This window comes from Poeciliopsis prolifica, unplaced genomic scaffold, assembly GCF_027474105.1.
Source record: "Poeciliopsis prolifica strain line A6 unplaced genomic scaffold, Auburn_PproV2 SCAFFOLD026, whole genome shotgun sequence".
Lineage (NCBI taxonomy): Eukaryota > Metazoa > Chordata > Actinopteri > Cyprinodontiformes > Poeciliidae > Poeciliopsis > Poeciliopsis prolifica.
In genome coordinates, this window is record NW_026562401.1 from 1,891,763 (window position 1) to 1,913,165 (window position 21,403).

General features: G+C 39.2%; 1 protein-coding gene across 1 annotated transcript in view; it reads right to left on the reverse strand.

Moving 5' to 3' along the window:
• Positions 1-939: 939 nt before the first annotated feature.
• Positions 940-21,403, reverse strand: part of itga8 (integrin, alpha 8) — a 48,093-nt gene continuing 27,629 nt past the window's right edge. The window contains exons 16-30 of the mRNA XM_055048166.1: positions 17,561-17,616; positions 16,326-16,483; positions 16,079-16,210; positions 14,717-14,784; positions 14,102-14,249; positions 12,665-12,757; positions 10,477-10,556; positions 9,248-9,328; positions 7,944-8,049; positions 6,711-6,869; positions 4,349-4,465; positions 4,137-4,250; positions 3,949-4,050; positions 3,736-3,858; positions 940-2,162 (exon numbers count right to left, since the gene is read on the reverse strand). Coding sequence (XP_054904141.1) covers positions 2,073-2,162; positions 3,736-3,858; positions 3,949-4,050; positions 4,137-4,250; positions 4,349-4,465; positions 6,711-6,869; positions 7,944-8,049; positions 9,248-9,328; positions 10,477-10,556; positions 12,665-12,757; positions 14,102-14,249; positions 14,717-14,784; positions 16,079-16,210; positions 16,326-16,483; positions 17,561-17,616 — 1,627 coding nt within the window. The 3' untranslated portion in view covers positions 940-2,072. The remainder of the gene's footprint in view (positions 2,163-3,735; positions 3,859-3,948; positions 4,051-4,136; positions 4,251-4,348; positions 4,466-6,710; positions 6,870-7,943; positions 8,050-9,247; positions 9,329-10,476; positions 10,557-12,664; positions 12,758-14,101; positions 14,250-14,716; positions 14,785-16,078; positions 16,211-16,325; positions 16,484-17,560; positions 17,617-21,403) is intronic.

Consider the following 21,403-nt stretch of genomic DNA (forward strand, 5'->3'; position numbering starts at 1 on the left):
TTGTTGTTTTGGAAAGGTGAAAGATACAATGTGCTTTGGCAATATTTTGAATGTACTATGTGGTTTGCCAGCAGTGATATTGACAAATGTTTTAATTCAGTTGGACCTGAAAATATCTTCACTTTTCCTCTTGTGTTTATATTTTCTAGAGTAAACTTTCCAATTCCAGAGTAACACACACCAAAAGTCAGTGCCATATCAAACATCTTAGATAAATTTAGGGCTTCAGATCATGCAAATTTTAATTTGAAGGTTTTGTTTTAGCAAATAAAACAAATTATGATAATTCGCAGTGGCTAAAACTGAACTAAAATACAAAATCATGTTCCAATGATGAATTCAAAAGTCCTAATGCATATGTTTCATAAAGTTTATGACCTTAAATCTCCTTAATAACTGACTTATTGTATATGGACAGTAATCACGTTTTTTTTTTTTTTTTTACAACCTAATAAATACCACTTTGTGTTTTGATTCAAACTCAGATGTACAGTTACAATGAAGTTTTGATAGGTTGATTAGTTTCAATTGAAATAAAAACATAACCACAATTAATGGATGCGTTCTCTTTCAAAGAGAACCCGGCTTGTATTGTTTCAAGCTGCTGCTGTACTGAAAATGTTCTGAATGAAAAAGAGTCTAAATAGAAACAGAAAACAGGTATAAGAAAAGTGTTTAAATGACTTTCAAGCTGGAGAGACAGTTCCTCGCTTAACTGTTCTTGTCAGCAGAAACCACCATGAAACGTTATTCAGCTAAAAGCCACATGGTGGCACTGTTCTGCTTTTGTTGTCACTTGTTTTCTGCATGGCCAGAAAGAAAGTCAGCATTTTTCAATGCACCGTTTGGGGGAGCAAGAGTCCTTCCCTCTGAAGTAAAGAAACCCAGCAGTAACACTGTGAGACTTACCTGCGCATTTAAAGCAAACCACCAAAATCCTTTAATAACCAAAGTTTTATTTCGATAAACCTTCACAATTTATGCCAAAACGAAAGCTTGCTTAAACCTTAAACTTAACATTTTTAAATTACAGCGTTGCTGACAACCGGATACTTTCTGACTGATGTTTATTCACACTAAAAACACCTGAATAAACATGCAATCTGATGTGTGAATGTCAACAATATTATTTCTTTTACTGCTATGTGTCGTTCATAAAGTCTCATCTTCTCCAGAGAAAAAAACTCAACGGTTTGCAAACTTAAGCAAGCAGTGTGAAGCTTGAGTTGTGCTCTTTTTCTTTAAACATACAACCCCAGAGCTGCAACGAGACAATAAGTTATTTATTTTGTAACAGTTTCATCATGTTGGTACTTGTCTAATGTGTTGCTTTTAGAAATAATACTTATCTAACACAACAACCAACCAATCTTACAGTATATACACATACAATGAAGACATGAAGCTCTAAAAAAGTAGTGCCAGTGTAACAACAAGCTTCAGAATCACACAACACCCAAATATTGCACGTACATTTATAAATATACACTTTGACTTTGTGCCCCTTTTCTATAACGTATGCATGTGGTAGCGTGTTTAGTGAATGTAAATGTAAACTGCAAGGTATTCAGCTTGGTTTGAAGGAAACAGGGAGAGATTAAGTTCTGTGGATTATAAATCCATAAGCTACACTTCTTACAGACAGATTTGCAGGAACTAATACACACTTACTGAAACTCGTTAAATGCACTTGTGCATTGATCTGTCGTTTTTGTATGTTGCACAAAAACAACAAGTTTTTGTCCTCTCAACATAATCCACTCGGACTTCAGTTGTGGTGCTTCATTGCAATGTATAAACAGCTGACATGTGTGGGTAATTTAGCCTGACTTGTGTGTTGTTTTGTCCCACTTTGTGTGCTGTGACCTCACTTGTTCTGGTCCCAGAGTTTGTGGCACTGCAGTTTTTTGCTTTTAGTCAGTTTTTGTTTAAACAAAAGGAGGTAGAAGACATCCAAAACAGGGACTGGAGCTTCCAGATATTACAGATCTCAGATCTGATTTAGGTCATTCAGAAGGTGCAGCTTCCTCCCAAACCACAAGCTTTTAATCAAGTGCTGTCATTCATTTTCTTCAGGCATCCCCAGTTTGATCAGACGTTAACTTCTCCTGGTCAGAGACATCATCATCTGCTGGCGGCCGTGCTCGATCGAAGAAACCACACTGAGGGAATCACATTCAGAAGTCAATATGCAACAGAACAAAAATGCTGTCAAAGACATATTAAAGAAACTGTATTAGAAAACTGTGCCAAAGTTTCAAGTTCTGAGTCAATAGGTCTTGATTAATGGTTGCACTTTAAGATCTTTCAAAGTTTTTCTTTGGACTTTTTCTGGTTTTATGTCAGTTTCCACTCTAGGACTGAGACTCTGGAAAATCAAATAAGTTTGAAATCATAGTTCAGAATTGTTCTGTCCAATCTATGTTTTCCCTCACTCTTGTTTTCTGTCCTCACAGTTTCTCCAACACTTTCTGTAAGCTTTAGCGACTGAAATGTATACCTTCTGGATATTAAGCAGAGTGAAAGTGTATTCAACTGGGCAAAGAAATTAGTTGGCTGAAGAGCATATGAAATATTGCACCTAAACTGGCCTTAGCCTTTCCAATTTAAAATATGGTGAATGCCTATTGCAGTTTATTGCGGTAATATCTGATAATAGCTGCTTTATTATTCCTTCATAGCTTCAAAACTGGTTGAGGAGAGTAAGAACATATTTTTTGTTGTTATTTCGAACCGGTAGTGGACCTATGAACCGGTAGTGGACCTATGAACCGGTAGTGGACATATGAACCGGTAGTGGACCTATGAACCGGTAGTGGACATATGAAGCTTTATCTGTTTCCAACTGCAAAGAGGAACCTGATGACCATGAAGGCTGCTTATTAGTGAGGTATAGCCTTCATCTACCAGCATGACCTTCTCATGTCTCCTCGGGCCTTATGCCACAGCTAGAATATTATCCAGAAAATCCACTCCACAGTGGGCAGGTGGCTTCTCGTAATTTATCATACTGTTCTTAGCGGTGCTTCAGGATGCCCTGCCTCTGCTCTGGCAGCATCCTGAAGGATCTCAGCAAGCAGCTAAAATGGGCAATCCTAGAACATCATGGCAATACATATAGTGCTATAATCAGTCGCCTTGAATTCAGGTCTGCTGATAGATTTGTGCTATCAGCAGACAGCTGTTTTGCACTGGTGTCTGATTCTAAGGAGTAGGGCACACACCTCCAAACTGTGCATGTAAGTTGAACAAAAGGAGTTATGTCCTCTGGCCAGATATTGAAAGTGCTAAATATTGTGACCAAACAATAAGACATCCTGCCACTGTATTTAGTGATGAGAAGAGGAAAGGGTGACAGGGTGAGCAGCAGTCTATAGCAACTCTCAGTGAGCTTATCTAAGAGTGATGAAAAAAAAAACATTTTTACCTGAATCTTTGGTCACATCCTTAAAAACTTTACAAAATAACCCCTGAATTATTCTAGTTTGTCTTAGAACTATAAAAACACAGAAAATATCTGCATGTTATGTTGACATAGTGAGGTATAAGGACTAAATAGAAAATGTCAGAAAAGAAGAAAAGTCCAATTAAAAACTTTCAAAAGCTTATGGTAGCCTCAGGAACTGTTGAGTGCCACAAACCAGAAGAATGTTCTTCCTTTTCAGAACCAAAATCTTTAAAAATCAGAATTAGAACAAGAGTGTTGCACTGTGAAAACTACTTGTGCTTATTTACCTTCCACATAGCTAATGTCAGCATGGCCAGCACCAGCAGGCCTAGCAGTATGGCCAGAATGATGACCCATAGTGGAACAGCAAACGACACATCAGGAGTCCCCCATAACACGAGGGTCCCCATCTGGAGAAAAAGAGATGCAAATGATGCCAGATTTATTTTTCCCACCTGAGAATATACATGCAAAGTGATTGTTTACTGTTTCTTTCTTACTGATATTCTGTGTTGAGGCAGAGCAGGGGGCTGGACACGATAAGGCACAGATATGACCACGAAGGATACCGTTGAGTTGAGGATGTATGGGTCGTTACGCCGCTTTAAGATAAAACACACAACTTAATGGGTGTGAAAATACTCAAAGCGCAATATTTAAATAATTTATAAAATTTAAGAATTACTACCTGTAGAAATGTGTGTGCCCACAGTCTCGATCTAATCTTAAGCACAGCACTCTGGCCTCGATCCAACCGACCAACCACACACGTAATCCTCAGACAGGAGATGTTGGTGCAGTTCTGAATGTGGAAAGTAGGAAGACAGACATGAAGCACCTGTGAATCACTAATGAATGTTTTTCTAGCTTGTTTTCTTGAGAGAAGCCGGGGGCACTCACCAAGGTCTTGCTGCTATAACTTTCAGCTGTGCTGACAGATCTTTTGTGGCGGTGAGGAGGATCAGTGGTGTTCCTCAGGAAACCCAACAGCTCTGGAGTGTCCTGCAGAGAGGAGATCTGACACAAGGAGACGGTGACAGAACATTAGTCTGGGATTTAGAAATGGTGGATCCAAACTTCAAACATGATACTTATCAAAGAAGAGTTTCAATGTTACAGTACAGACATATCTCTGCCTTGTTTTAGGGGTCTACAAGGTGCATGTAACCATCTCAAATAAGCAGAGGAGGAAGCAATAAAAAACAATGTTCAAATATCTTTGGCATATATTTGGGCTTTCTGAAGACAATTCTTCAGAACGTGAAACTCAATGATCGCCACATATTGCTTATTTTGTCAGCGTCTGGGAGACTCATAATATGACCTTACTAAACGCTGAAAAGTAAAGCCCAAAGATTTGGAAGACGTAATATAATCCCACAAAACATCCAGCTGCAGAAACAAGTGTAAAATCTGATCAAAGAATGTCTGGTATAAAGTTGGATTTAAGGAGATTTAATTTCCCGGTTACACCGTCACATTGACAATGAAAAAAAAAATATAGACAGGAGAAAATAACCCACATGTCCTCAAGTTTCAGATAACACAGATAGATTTTATTGTTTCTGCTCTGGAAGCTCAGCTTTGGAGGGAGGCCAGAGGGAACAGCTTGATTTAATATTTTAATTTAAATATTTGAAAAAGCCAGCACGCTGAGCGCACATTGATTATTTTGTCTTCTCAGACCAACTATTTTTGGAACCACAATGCCATTTGTTTTCTTCCTCTCCTCCAGCCCTGTGATTAGAAACAGAACCACAGAATTTTTAGCAAATAAATAAGGACATTTTATGCCACAGTTGGCCGATTGATTAAATGACTGATTCTACAGTGTTATCTCAAAAACATCAGTTTAAGAAGAATCTGCTGTAATCAAACCAGTGTACACAAAGAAGCTAATATTTTCTTATTAAAGTTAAAAGGAAGATGGGATCACTGCTACTGGAAACTCTTCCAACGTCTGAAATAACGCCGGTCCTTCCTCCTTATTTTAGGAGCTTGTTGGAGTAGCAGTAGGAACTGTATGCAGGAGATAATTTTATATAAAATAGGATATATTTGTCTTTCACATTTATTGACGCCACTGTAGACAGCCTTAAAAATAAACATTTATGGTAGGAGTACACTTTCACACTGAAAAATGTAAGTGTTTTATATTGAGTGCATTGCTTTACACAGAAAACAAATCAGTTCAACCTAAAGGTTCTAACATGGTTACATGGTTATTGGAGAAAGTTGAGTTTGTGCTTGGTGAACCTTTTCTGATCATTATCATTATTTATACATTTTTTTTATTTCAATGACAATTCATTTTCTGGTAGATACTGTCAGATTTCTTAAAATCTGAGTACATGATGCTGTTCACCTTAGAATCATTCATAGACAAACAGCTTCACAGATCCTCCATCGCACAGAACAGTGGTTTTGAGAAATATTCTACTATAATTCATCATTGATTTCATGGCAAACTCAGTTTTGCTAGAACTGGTTTTCTAAAAAGTTCAAAGTTGACCTCCTGTGACCGAAGCAGATCGTTCATTTCAGTTAATAAAGTCGGAGAAGCATTTAGAAAACTCTACATGTTTACGTTTGTGTGGGTATGACAAAGAAGTATTTCCCTTTACATACTTTAGCAAATAAATTAAAGGGTCGCTCTGGAAACTTGGTGATCACTTGATACCAACCTTTGCTGAATCAAGCTCTGACAATTTGTTGTAAGCCCATCGCCCACCGTACTCACTGTGAGTGGTTCTCGTTCAGCTTTGCTTTTGCCACAGTTACCATTGTTAAAAAGTCAACTTTTATAGATGTGAACAATTTAAGGTGGGTTGCAAATTTTTATAGCCATATGCTGACTTGCAATGATCAACACATGTCTGCCTTACTTGAATGACAAGTCCTCCAGTCTTGCTCATTTTAAAGAGTGATGAGTATTTTACCCAGAAAGAAGCCGCTGTGTCATGGCATGTTAACCTAAAATTGAAAATTGAAGGTTAAACTACAAAAATGCTTCAGCTCCATTTGTTTAGTAAGACTTGTCACACGGGGGGCAGTCAGTGTTGCACCCATGATTTTGTTAAAATAATATTTTAAACTTGTCAAATGAATCAAACAGAGGGTATTTTTAAATTGCAAAGGTTTGGGACATATGTATATTTCAGGTTTATGTATATTTATTGATTTCCATTACAGCAGGTACATCTATGAGTTCAAACGTTTTGGTTTTGGAATACGTGTCCAAATGCACGAGCTTGTAAAACACCTGGAGGCCTTGTGGGTTGAGGCTGGTGTTTGTCCGGCAGCTAATTGGGCCGTCAGTTTGAATCTCCATGGCGTACAGCAGGTTCTCATCACGGAAACGGGCAGGCCAGCCGACCTGAAGCTCAGCCTGCCCAATACTACTGGGACCGGCGTTATGGAGCTGGAGAGAGAAAAGCAAAAACAGAGAGCTGTCAAGGTTTTACCCTCTTCTGCCCTATTAGCAGGTCTCATGTGACCAGGGCTGTAATCAGGTTATCATAACTGTGGTACGATGAGTCAGGCCACCTGTGTTTTCATGAAGATAATGCTAATGCAGCCTTCAGTCTCTGGGGATTGAAAGGCAAGACAAGTAAAAACTTCATCAGGTTCATTGTCAAAACTAGAGGGAATAAGTTATGAGGCTAAATTGACCCTCAATTTAATAAATCGTCTTTTTGCCGTCTTCGTCTCACCCCGATGCAGATCTCCCATCACCCCCTACCTATAATACATTGAAGCAAGTCATTCAGACAGGACATGATCCTATCCTGGTGCTGCAGGGCAAGAATTAAAAAAAGAAGAGGAAAAAAAAAAAACCCTCAGTCCTCTAACTAGAAGCAGCTGCCCACTGGGAAAAGTACCATGAATGAAAATCATTATCAGCTGCAGGACAGGGCAGACAATGCTGCACTCAGGTTCAATGAAGCTGCCCGCCATTTAAAGCAAAAAGAAATCAGTGCAGACTGACAATGGCCGTCTGCAGTTCTCACTCCTTCTGCCTTTTTTGTCGTTATCTTAAAATGTTAATTTGCAACACTCATTTATTACACATTTCCGTGCGTCTGTCCTCCCTCCTTCATTACTTAACTCCTTATTCCCTTCTGTTTTTCTTCCTTCTAAGGCCTTTCTACCCTCACAGCAGTAATTACTGCTGAGCTGGAAACCTTTGATGAGCCACATCCTAATTCTTTATAGAGCCTCTGGTTTTACTGTGACTGTGTTTTAGTGTTGCTGTTTACTTTATCCCGAAGAGCTCTCCTCTTAGCCTGACTTAAACACCTATTTTATCCCCTCATTTTTTCTTCTTTATCACCAAAAGTAAGGACAAGAGCAGCAGAGTTTGATACCCCCCGCTTCCCACTCCATAGCTCTCCACTTAATTTAATAGAAAACTGGCTAAGTAGTTTTCAGTTGATCTTTCTGTCTATTAGAGCTAATTGCTTTCAATTTTGACATATATGCATCTGAAATGTACCTCATATATGTGAGTTACTTGTGGACCAACGTCATCCTCCTTAACAGGTTTCTTTTTGGGTTCCCAGTTTGGGAACGGAAGCACAACCTGAGAGGGATGAGACACCCTGCAAGGGCAAATTGATTGAATGTAAACACAAAGTTTTATCTCAAAACTCACACAGAGCAAAAAACAGAAAAGAAAAATAAGGTGTTAGTGTGTGTCCAAACAAACATGAATGGACACACACTCATACCTTAGAGCAACTTAAGAGAAGCCAATTAACATGATAAACATGATTCTGGACTGAGAGAAAAAGATGAACCCAGGCATGCTTGTGGAGAACTTGCAAAGTCCATGCAGAGCTTTTTTTAATTTTATTTTAGAGGAAGGATTATGTTTCTGGTCTTCAGTAAATCTTCTTACATCATCGCCTTTCAATGCTCTTGAAATTGCAGTGCATAAATAGTTTGACCTCCAGGTAATTTAAATGCATGTCCAAAACTTCATGAGCATCACAAAAATGCTCATAAAGTTTTGTTTATATTGTCTCAATTCAAACATTTCAACAGTGTTCGTATCATTGTCTTAAAGTCAAGGCAATGATATAAATGTTGCTCATTCTTATGCAGTGGCTTTTTCTGCTTTTATGAAGATTGGCAAATGTACCATTTCCAGCCATGGGGGCTACTTTTAATCTGCAGAACATTTGGAAACTTTTACTATTTTGCAAACAGATTTAATCATGGTTCGCCAGATTAACAGAAAGTCCATGTGCAACTTTGAAATCTCCTACAAAGAAAAAAAAATATATTGTATACAATCAGTGTCAGATACATATGTTGATCTTTGATCTCATCACTGTCATGATACCTTTTGTAGAGTTTTATAATGAATTAATTTCAGTGGGAAAGAAAGATGTCTAGGTTTCCAGTTAGCGGTGTGGTGTTTGCAAGCTGCATGGACGTGCAGTCAAACTATTTAAGCTTCACCCCATGATCAAGGCTAATTATCTCATTTCAACTTGAGAGTAAAATCATGTTTTGCAACAACAGTACTTTAAATACAACTAAAATGTAATATTTGTCCCCCTTGCTTCTTCGCTTGTGTGCTCAACTGACCACACCTAAACAACAGCATGTCAGGCACCGGGCTTTGAAGTGTTTGTGAGAGCCTTTGTGTATGCATTAGTGTGGAGGAGCTGACAAATAACCCTGTATGTATATAGTTTGGTTTTAATCCTTCAATAAATATGTGCTGTTGTATAGGAATCCAAGCATCATTTCCTACAAAAAAACAAAAACTTGTAGACATGCTGGACTCACCCGCGTAAATCAAGCTGAGCTTTAGCAGCAACAGTCAAATTCAGACTGACCATGTTACTTTCAGAGTTGTCCTTGTTGGAGCTGTAGAGAAAAATCACAAACACAATAAGCAAAACTACTTAAAAATGCCTTAAAATCTATTTTTAAATCCACTAACTAAACTTAAAAAACAAACAAAAATAACCTTTCAAAGAGCTGCATGTCTGTCATATGATAAAATGAAAACAAGATGAGTATTTGAAAGAACGACCCAACAAAAGGGTGAAAACAAAGTCAGAAACGACAATTATAAGCATCCATCTGCTATGATGTAATAACCGTTTCACAACTGAGGACGCGGCTTTTCTAATCAAAAGAGATAATGAGTTCCAGCAATGATCTCAAAAACACATTTGAAGTGATTTTGGTATAAATGCTAACATAAGCTTCAAAACGGCGCTGACCTCAGTCCATTTGGGAATGATGGGCTGTCCTTTAAAGTCAGTCAGTTTAAAAGAGCTCTGTGAATTTTGCCAAGATGTCCAGACAAATATTCAGTCAGAATTATGCCAGAGGCTTATTGATGGCTGTAAAAACAACTTGGTTGGAAGCAACAAGCAACTAATATAAGTGGGAGTGTGTGCATATTTCTTAGCATGCATGTATAATATTGATACTATAAGGACACCGCTTCCCTCCAAAAAAAAAAAAAACAAAAACAGTGAATTCAAAGTTTAGACTCATGTTCGTATTTATAGAACATATTGAAGTTTCTTGTTGTGTTATCATTGTACAGTGGAGGAGAAAGAAAAGTTCAAATAAATCAGTAAAATCTCAAAACGAATGTGAAATGTTTTTTTTGTTTATGATGAGTGCATGTGACGTTTTCACCCGAACTGTGTGTCTTTCAATTCAGGCGTTCATCTCATTTATAACAAAGAGCTGCTGTTTTACTAGACCTCACAAAACTCAAAGATGGCCATCATGAAAATAGTATGATATTCAGCTGACTCCTTGAAAGGTTTGCTTTGTGAATAGCTGCATGTACAAAATGACAAATGGTGCATTAAAAGAAACAGTTTGCATTGTGTTCCTCCTGTCCCTGGCTCTCTCCGTCCCTGTGGCCAGCCACATGAGACCGCAGACAGCGGTGCTATCAGCATGGACTCGGGACACATGTACACAGAGCAGAGGGAAGACAAACAAATCCCTTTGTGCGTGTTGTGTGTGTGAGCTCATGATTGTGTCACCTGTGGATCTGTAGCGCAAAGCTGATTTTCGGACCGGAGTCTTCCAGCCTTTGGACTGAAAACCTCAAACCAACGGACAACTGTTCAGGAACATCAACAAACCCAAGAAACAGAGAAAATGTATTAAAATCATGCGACGACAGAATGAGGAGGGACCCTATAGGAAGATGATGAGGAATTAGATGCATGTGTACATCAAAGGCAGACAGTAAAATCCATGTAACCGTATCCCCCCACCCCTTATTTCATAGTCACAATATCTGGATTGTGTATGCATGTGTTGATAACAGCAAGTTTCCTAAATCTGACAAAAGCCAGACAACAGACACATATTTAGAAACCACAGTCAAGTTCCTCGTCTCTCCTCTGTTTAAATCTCCCTGTCCTCCAGGCTAACGCAAAACACGTGGAGGCTTTGGTACGCCATCGACTGCTGTGGCGCGTGTGTATTTACACGCACATGTGATCTTTTGCTGAAAAACAGGACGAGCCTCCGATGCAGAGTGGGGGAAATGACAGCATGCAGACTTGTATTAAAAACTTCAAGAGCCATGTCTCCAGGGGGTGAGGGGCGACAAAGTCAAGCTATCTTTACGGGACACGTCAGGGAACTTGGAAGGGAAAAACCAGGCGGGGGAAGATCTACAAATGTGGAACGAGCCTCCATCAGCTAAAAGAAGAGGATGGGTGACAGGGAATCTCAAGGAGGACACAGTTAACTCTGCTACTGGTCTGTTGTTTGAAAACCTGAAAAACCTGGGAGTTTCCAAAAGTTTTCTTGTCTGTTTGTTGAAAGAATTGATTATGTGTCTTCTTTGTGAAGAATATATGTAAAAGAAGCTGACACCCATTTTAACTTTCCCAAAAAGCTTGCAGTTGTCATGTCAATCTGAATCGTCTGTGTGTCCAAAACTCATTTAGGTGAAATAAATAAACTTCTTCTGCATTTGGGTATAGTGGTCCTGGGGCTGCTCAGCTTTGGCTCATTAGGTTTAGCTATAATGCAGAAAAACAATGGTTCTTCACAGCAACATTGGGAAAAGTGGTTTCGGGCAGTGGTTTGAGAACTTCTTTGAGGTTATTTTGGTACTTCCGTCAGTCCACGTTTGCAGCATTGCAAATAAAAAAGTTTTTTGTGTAGTTTGTTATGAATGTCACATGTCAACATAAGATATGCTGATGTTGATTTCTTCACAAACTCATTAAATGTGATGCGGGTGAGTCCACAATTTTAAGCTATTGGTGGGTAAACACTGACACAAAATGAGTAACAAAACCAAATAAATGCAAAAACAAGTGTAATTAAAAACATGACAATCTGCAATTAACCATTAAAGAAAACACCTTATTAGATTACAAGAATGTTCTTCTGTTCATTGTACATCATATATTAGATAACATAGCAGTGGAGTTCCACTGAAACTTGGTAGATGTTTAATAAACTAAATTATTTCAAATAAAGAAAGAGAATATTCAAGCATAGCGTCAGACCAGTGAGTAGAAATCTGCATTTTTTCAGAAATGGACACCAATCACTCTGCTCTAGATCTCCACAGCTGTCATGTGGCCCAAACAATGAGCTCTAGTGCTTAGAGAGCTCATATGGAGTGTGCGTAAAGGTATGTTCTGCATAAGTTGATGGATTCCCGAGCGTCCAACAGGGCAAGGGGAAAAGTTGAATAAGGGGAAACATCTGGCCAGCTGTCAAGCACACAAACACACAAGGCCCCCCTCCTCCAAACTGTGAAACATGACCGCATAATTGATTTATCAGAATGCCCCGTGTCAACTCCCAAGAGCTGACGCACCTCTCTGCCAGCCTTGACATCTTTGAAAGAAAGCCTCATGCGACATGCTCTTTTTTTAGCCGAGTCCGTGTGCAACAGGGTGCTAGAATTTCATGTCGGTAGAGACCGCTCTTTATCTTACAAAGCCTCAGCTTCCTGCATGTGTCGGCCGCGCAGGAGCTTAATGGATTATTACCGTGGCACGCATGCACAAGTTGAGCGTGACGCAAGCACAACCATGGGAGCCAGAGGGTGAAGAATGAGGGTCAAGGTGATGATCGGTAAACTTTGGAAACCATCAGTCAAATTAGGCTTGAAGGGGAGGCGAGGATTTCTTAGCATGGATGTTTTACTAAAGCGCCTGAGTCTGTGTTTATCCTTTTTGAGGAGTCACAACTCACCTCCGTTCCTGTCACCATTGGGTTCCCGAGGTCACAAACCACCATTCTGGACTCATTGATTGTCTTGTACTCGCAGTTCAGCTGGGAGAGAGACTGCAGGAAGAAAAACAGATGAGACTGAGAATGTTAGGAAAGAGAGAAGGAAGAAAGAGAGACCATCAGATCAGAGTCAAGAGGAAGGGGGAGATGGGCGAGGAAGAGTGATGGATACTCTGACACTAACAATATAATCAATCAAATAGCTCCATTACACACTCATTAGCACAAATACACACACGTGGGCACGCAAACACACACACATGCGCACAAGCTGACCCTATCCATTACCATGGTTCCTAATGCAGCCTGTTAATCATAATAGGGGCTTTTGGGCTGATGCCAGTAAAGCATATCCTGCTGATAACCCCGCAGTAATTAGGCCAAATGCATGACTTAATGACACAACAGGAAGTGATGCTGCACCTTAACTTCAGCCTCAAATAGCACACTTCCTTAACTCATATTTGGCTGAGCCTCAATAGGAAAACTGTATTAGTCTACATACACTCTCTATCAGCATGAATGTCATGGTAAATTAGATTTTTTAGGGATGAATTTGGACCATTATTATTATGTTTGAAGTAGAAAGGAGAGATAAGATTAATTCAGAGAATATTCAGAAGAAAAACTGGATGCACAAGTTCCATTTTAGTTCTGATTGTGTCATAGTTTTAAAACCATACATAGTGGCTCAGAAATATTCACACAAGTCCTTTCAATATATAGACTAGCAAGTTCATGAGAAGTCAAACACTTTTCATAGCCAACTTCTTGAGAGAAGAGTTCATTATTTTATTTTATATATATTTTTTTGTTTCTTGATGTGGAACCAACTTTTATTTTAGATTATCTTCTGGAAAAAGGTTTTAGAGTCAGATGAGACAAATATGAAGGTCTATAGCCAGCATAGCAAAAACATGATTGAGATTGAGATTTTTAAACCGAAGAAAATTCCAACAGCAAGCATGGTGACGGTAGGATCATGCTGGGGGTTTGTTTCACGACCTCCAAATTCTTCAACGCTGCCTCAGATGAACAGTTAAATGTTCAAAACATGGAAACAACTGGATGTTACATAAGTATACCAAACAAACATCAGAACTGAAAGCAGGTTAACGCAACATCCAACTGAACTCAATTTAACAATTAGCAATTTATGGAGAATATTTAAGAGCTAGATCTGAACCAAGAACTGGACGCTTACAAGACGGGTCAAAGATCAAGCCTGAAACACGCCAGAAACTTGGTGATTGCTAAAAAAAAGTTTCTGGCTTCTCTGAAATGTGCTTTGGGAAATTTAAGCCAGTAGAAGTGTGTGTTCACTTGTGCACCCCAGGTCAAAATTAAAACATCATGTCTGCGATGAGCGTATGTGAGCTTCTGATCCTGAGTCCCTACCTCCACCCTGCGCTCCACTCCAATGTAGTCGGCCTCTGGTGGTATCAGTGTGTGCAGCTCGCTCTCGTAGGCCCCCTCCCCGCGGTTCATTGCGGTGATGGTCAGCATGATCAGATTGTCGTCTCCAATCACCAATTCGGAGCGATCGCTGGATTTGTGTGATGAGACAACAGCACACACAGAGACAAAAATGGACAAAAAGAAGCAAATTACTGCATTTATCATTTTCAGGACTGGAGTTAATGTGCAATCAGCTGCAAAGGAATGCAACACCCCTCCTCCCCCACACCCACACCCACCCCAACAGTGCGTGAGCCTGTATATGTTAGTCACTGGCCGGTGAGAGGATATTTATATAAGGCTGCCATGGAGATGCCGTACAGCTGGAAACACTATACAGAGAAGGCTGTTTCACATACATGTGTGCACGCAAAATCTCTCACAGGTTAAAAAGGACCAAAATGTGAGCAGGTTCAATGTAAACTTTGTTCATTGGTTGAGGAATAGCAGATATTCTGTCTTTGCTTTAGCTTTTCTTTCTTGTGTGCCTGTTAGGATGTCTAACTGTTGAGCATTTGCAGGTTGGGGTCAAAGGGCGTGACTGTTAAGTCTTACATGCTGGCGGAGAGCTGCAGGTCGGGGATGCATATGTTGTCATCACCACAGTCCAGCAGGATGTAAGCCTGGGAAGAAGAGGTTATGGGAAAATGTTTCAGGTAACTCGAGACATGTGATTCTCAAACTTTTCTCACCAACTTTTGTCAAGCATCACCTTACTGACAAATATGTGCTAACAGAGATAAAACTGTGTTTAAAAAAAACGGTATTAGTCTCTTGGCACATGCTTAGTGGTATTTAGAGTAACTTTAATTTTTCTCTCAAATTTCCAAGTTTAAAGATGAAAAGGTTAACAGAAATTTCCCCTGATCAAAGTGAAATATTGTTGGAGGTTTCTTCAACCTTGACCTCTATCCAATATGGCAGAACATAATAGACACTGTAAGAACAGTTCATGGGTACTTTCTTTTTTTAAACACATGCCCGGTACTTCATCAAGTCTGAGAACTGTTGCTTTAGATTTTATCATGAAACAAAAGTAGACAAAATCATCACTGGGGCCCTCAAGAAAGCTGGAGATCTGTCTGAACATGTACATGTTGAGTTCTCTGATTATCTTTTAACCTGACAATCTGACTAACTTTTTCGTAAAAGCTAAGAAAGTCTTTGTAACTTTAATCAGTGGGTGCTGGAAAAATGAAAAAAGTCGAGACATAATTGATAGTGGTGTCTTGCAAATTATAGTCAACCTACAAAAAGAGAAATCTGTGTTTTTCAAATAATTAAGATTAAGTAATCAACAGGTGGATGAATATTCTTTAGAAGTTCAATCAAATCAGCTCGCCAAACCTCAGCCCGGGAAAATTTAGAAGCTCTCAGTGTTTATTTGAACATGACCAGTTTGTTACGGAGCAATCAAAGGAGGGCTTACATTTCATCAGTTGCATGTCTAAAATTTTCTTCTGTTGGTTTTGTTGTACAGCAGGCCATGTCTTTATCATTTCCTTAATTGTCTTAGATTTTATGGGTAATGTGGTTGAGCCTTTATAAAATGTAAAGTTGGTTGAAATGTAATTATGGCAGCTTTTTTATGTGCATGCATATACTTTTATGTGTTGCATGTCAGGCTGGAACTTAGAATATATAAAACAGACACATCAGGGTTTTTATAATCTAAATGATTTTAACATCATCATTTGCATGTCAGCACTGACTAGATGATTATGTGGACGCCCTAGTAGTCCAGCAGATCATCTGATTTCAAAATCATATGATCATCTGGTAATGGTTTTCTAACCACCAGTTTAGAAAACTGGTGGGCTCTGTGGCCCACCAGTTTAATTGGTGGGCCACAGAGCAGTAAGCTTTTTCCTGGAACTAAAGCCTTCAGTTGCACTTCTCCACAGATTCTTTACCCACATGTTCCTGGAGGAAGGTGCTGCTATACTGGTTGAGAATAGGAGGGAGAGTTTTGTCACTCGAAGGTGGGGCCAGGCTGTAGTTCAGGGCCAGTGCAATGGGGGTCAGCTTGTCCCTGAACTCGTCCTCCTCCTGTGAAGCAATGGAATTATAAATAATATGAACTTAATTATCATTGAAGTGGTTAAACTAGCCAATTTAATATTCTGTGACACTGTATGTGTGTGCTGCTGTGGGATTTGCTCACCTTCAGATAAATCTTGTAGGTCAGACATCCACGCGGGCGACTTTGACCGAGCCGAAGGAGCCCTGAGTGCTGAGCCTGCTGGGTGTCTAAGAAGAGGACTCTCTTAACCCCGCCCCTTGTGCCTTTCAGCCAATCCAGATGCAGCTCCGCTTTCAGATCTGAACAGATGATGGCAACAGAAAAGAAAGGATTCAGATCTCAGATAACTGGACTTAAGGACAGCAACACCACAACAACAGCAGTGCAAAAAATGTGTTATTACAATTAAAGAAACATGCCTCTTCACTGTCAATGTGTTATACTTTGTTATGTGGCCTGCAAAAGTGTTGGATCCCTGTCAACTTTTGCACATTTTGTCATGTTACACCCACAAACGTCAGTGGATTTTTATATAACAGACCAAAACAAAGTAGTGCATGTTATTGAAAGATGGTTTTCAACATTAGAACCTGAAAAGCGCAGTGTGCACAGTTCTTCTAAACAATAAATTATAGCTCTACAGTTTTACTGTAACCACAAATACAATTTTTTCAGAGAACACCTCTTTCAGATTTGCATCTGTGTGAAATCTGTGAAACTGTCCCACTGAGGTTTTGTTGTATAGAGTCTGTTTCTTCTTCTTTCAATGAACTCTGACAAGCTTCTCTGATCCTGAAAAAGAAAAAGTTTTGCATGGCATGATATTCCCATCACCTTTTATAAATATATGAATATGGATTCAGGATCATCTGCATAGTGTTTTACTCACTAATGACCTCTAACAAACCTCCCAGCTGCATTTATACTGAGATTGAATGACTGCACTTGATTCAGTGCCAATTAGGGTATTTCTCATAGTAATTGGTTTCAGTGAAAAATCTGTACACAAAATATATAGTTAAACAATTTCTAAACAGTGTATTTTTCCATTTTACAATTAGGCACAGCTTTGTGTTGGTCTGTCACAGGAAGTCCAAATTAAAACACACTAAAAATTGTGTGTGCAAAGCGACAAAATGTAAGTAAGTAAGTAAGTAAATCTAAGTTAATGAAACTATTTTCAAAACACAGCAGTTTTTTTTTTTTTTTGATAGATCATACATTACTACGACATCAGTGAGTGGTCTTGGGTGTCTCTTATTTCCATTTTGCCTTTTTCTTCATCATACTGGGATGGATGCAGTTGCTTTGTTAAAACGGATCTGATAAGTGCTCTTCTTCACTGTAAAAGTTTAGTCTTCTGTACAGATGCTTACCTACACTGCTGGGAATCCCCATTCCACTTACTGCTGCACACACATCCACCGTAAGGCTGGAGGAAAAAGAGAAAAACGTGTTTTGAATGAATTAAGGAAATCTTCTAAGTTATTCAAATCAGAACTAACTTTTCTACAAGTGCAGGTGCACTGTGCTCTGAGCTCAGCAAATCAAGAGCTTCAATTTATTTCTTAAGTATCTAACATAAGGTGAATTGAAAAAGCAACACACTGAGTAAATAAACTGTTTCTAAACAAAGCAGTGGTTCCTTTCTTTCTCCAGGGTTCAATAGGAATTACCGTGGAGGCCCTACTATTAGACACGCAGACATGGGAGACTGGGAAACATTTTTGCATTTCCTCTTCTAATGTTTATTAAGCCATGTGTAAGTGTGTTTTTGTGCATTATCACCTCCTTAATCAACAACAGGAAAGTGCCTCCCACAGGGGGAGATCTACACTGCTAATATGCCGTAATCTGGAGGATCTCAAGGGTGTAACTTACTGCAATGAAGCAGATGACCTCATGCAGGTTTTGTTTCAGAACTGGCACCTGACAGTGTGTTTCAGTGTCGAACAACCAGGTTGCAGATGTTGTGGATATGAGTGCCTTTGCTGATATTTAGGATTTCCATTCGATAATAATGACAATCAGTTGTTAATATGAGTTTGTTGTGAATGAGAGTTAATGTGACTAAACATCAAATTGGCTCTAAAAGAATAACTTTCCATGTGGTTGCGTTTTGTTTAACATATGTTATCTAAATGAATGTGTGTGTTTCAGTTGTGGGAGTGTGTGACTCTAATAAAGGCTATGTGTCACATTTAAGTGCATGTTGCACAAAAAAATGACCCCCAGGTTAGTCATTACTGTATGCAATTTTCCCCGAAATGCATCCGCGCTTCACCATCCTACACGATTTGAGATGGCTCTCAGTCTTTACAGTAAACCCTTTTCTGCAGTGCCAAGTCTGCTCCAGACATCCCACACAGCTACATACATTTATCATTATGAAATCGGATTACAGTGCTATTTTTTTCCTCAGATGAGGATGTATTGTTGCTGCATTAGCCAATAAAGATATAGACGGATTTGGTTAAAATTTTGTTGTTGTTGTTTTTTTTCTCTCAGAGTGCTTTTGCTTGCTTTGTGACTCTCTCACTCTTTATTAGGTCCAGCATTTCCTTTGGCCCTGGGTGCAGTTATTTGGCAGGTGTATGCACTTTTCATACTTAAGGAACCCAGACAATGCGTTGCACCAAACAATTTCTTTTCCAGTTTAACTGGCTCTAATTCAAGTAATTACTCACTTAACAATTTCCCTTTTCGCTGGCCCACTTTTATCTTTCTATTTAGCTCCAGGTGCAGGTCTCATGTCAAACTGTTATGCTGAGATCACTGAGCTAAGCATTGTCCTCGAAGGGAAAAAGTTTTGTAAAAAGTGTCATTTGAAACTCAACATATTTTTCTGAAACAAAGGAGAAGAAAAAATATCATCACTTCTCAAGCTGGTGTTACAAATACGTATTTTTTGGTAGAGAACTTGCTAAAATCTTGCGTTTGAATCTGGGCCGTGGAAAAGAAAAACACAAGATTACTGTCTGGAAATGTTAGGCAGTGTTTCAGGAAAGCACAATATTTTTCAGAAAAACAGCTTGACATGATACTTGTAAAATGATTTAAATGTTCCCAATAAACTGTTAGAGTCCTAATTAATGAGCAGCGCCAGAGTCACTGAGTAAACTCAACAAATGCTGGTGTGCTGTCAGCTGCAGCCTCAGCCAGCTAGCCACAGCCTGAGTGGGCTTTTTCAACCCTCCCACAGACGATCAGGAGGAACTTGGTAGATGTCACAGTCATACAACGGCCGTGTCCCACATCCTGTCAGGTCCAGAAACCAGTCAGTCCAATGGACGCTTTCTATCAACAGGAGTGATAAAAATAAGGGCGTATTTTCAAGTGCACAGTTTGTAAAGCTGTATTATAGGCCGTCCACATGACTGTATGGAACTAACAAATCTGATGTTTTTAGTTTTGAAGTTATGCTCCTGCTATTGGAAAGAAGAAAACATTTCAATGGCTTCCATACATCTATAAAAGGACGTAAGTTATCTGGAAAATGCCAGACTTTGCCTGGGGAAAAAAATTTCTCATTTTGCTATTTAATTTAGAAAAAGCAAAATGAGAAAAATGGTTAAACGAACCTTAGAAGTCCATTGACAGATACATAAGAGCAGCCAGCATTGTTTTAATAACTTCCTTTACAATGTGACAGAGATTTCTTACTGTGCGGCTTCAAGTTCTCGGAAATGTCCCCAAGTTTCTGAATGTCTCAATCGTTGCTACTGATCTAAAATTCTATAGCCATTTATTTAAAGAGACTCAATTTCATTTTGACAAAATTTACACAGTTTAGCGCTTTTTGTTGATCCAACTCAAACCCAGTTCCTTTCCCACTCGCTGCCAATACTCACACAGCACCACAGAAAAACCACTACGGCAGCTAGCCAAGCCCAACGTCTCTCGTCCAAACACTCCTTCAGGACCAACATCAGGCAGTGGCCAAACAGCGGGAACATTTCGACTGGTTCCCTTCATCTAAACTCAGGCCAAGGGTGTTCAAAGCCAGTATGCCACCCACACGAACAATGATATATTCAAAACAGAATTATGCAGTCTCAAAATAATTGCAGAGGCCTATAAATCTGAGTTTTCAGGATATATGAGTCTGCTTCCTCCAGAGGGCTGCCTTGTTATTGCATTGGAGAATTAGACAAACAGTCGTTGGCTGATGGCAGACGTTTAGTGCCCAGGGGTGAAATATTTCTTACATCTGTCAATGGGAGTGTGATTTTTGAAAGAGTATATTTTATACTGCATACCATTTTAGGATGCAGTGTGAGCAGAACAATTTCTGCTACAGATATGAGTTTCAGTGCAGCAGTAGGGCTCATTAGTTTTATGTTTTAGGATATGAACTCTTTTTGCTTTCTTTTACATGCACACACATGATTAGCTTAAGAGGGTATTAAAACTGGATATTTAACCTAATTAGGTAGTCCATTGTGTCTCTTGTAGTACAGAAACTGGGGGAAAAAAGACTTTGTTTAAAAAAAAACCCATAAGACTCCAACTGAGTGACCTTCTCTAGTAGAAAATCCTCATCAGCATAAAAATGGTTGCTGTGCTGCAGCACAACAACCATTTTGTTTGCTGCTGTTTTGTCCATTAAGCGGTTGTAAATTGACTACGTCCCCACCTGAGTGCAGTAGAGCCTGCAAAGCAATACAACAGAGGTTTCCTGTCTGCACCACTGGGCAATTGCTTTGCTTTGATTTCCTCCAAGAGAAAAGCATTCTGTTATGACCAACATTTGTGTATTTCCGCATTGCGACACTGATATGGAGTTCCTTCTTGGTAATCTTGTTTTAAACAATGTGAAAAGGTCGATCGGAACAGAATGTATTTGTCAAGAAAGAGCAACCCAAAAATAACATCAAATGTTTTGTTCACAGAACCAGAGGAAGTTGTCAGAGGGGTGTATTTAGAAAAGGACAGACCTTTATAAATAGATATTCAAAAATAAAAAGGTATTCAATCTGTCAAGCTCTCTGGCCTTGAAAAGCTATTTTAACTTATCCGATCAAAAGGGTGAACCTGAAATTCTAATCCGTGCCAAAGTAAACTTGAAGAACTGAACAAACGTTTAGTATTTACACACAACACTGAAGTTTGGCAACTCTGTCTGGTAAGACGTGTGTTTCTATATTGTTAGTCTCTCCTGAGAGTCCAGCACCCCCTCAGTGTTACTAATACCAACCAAAGATAGTTTTTTTTGCCAA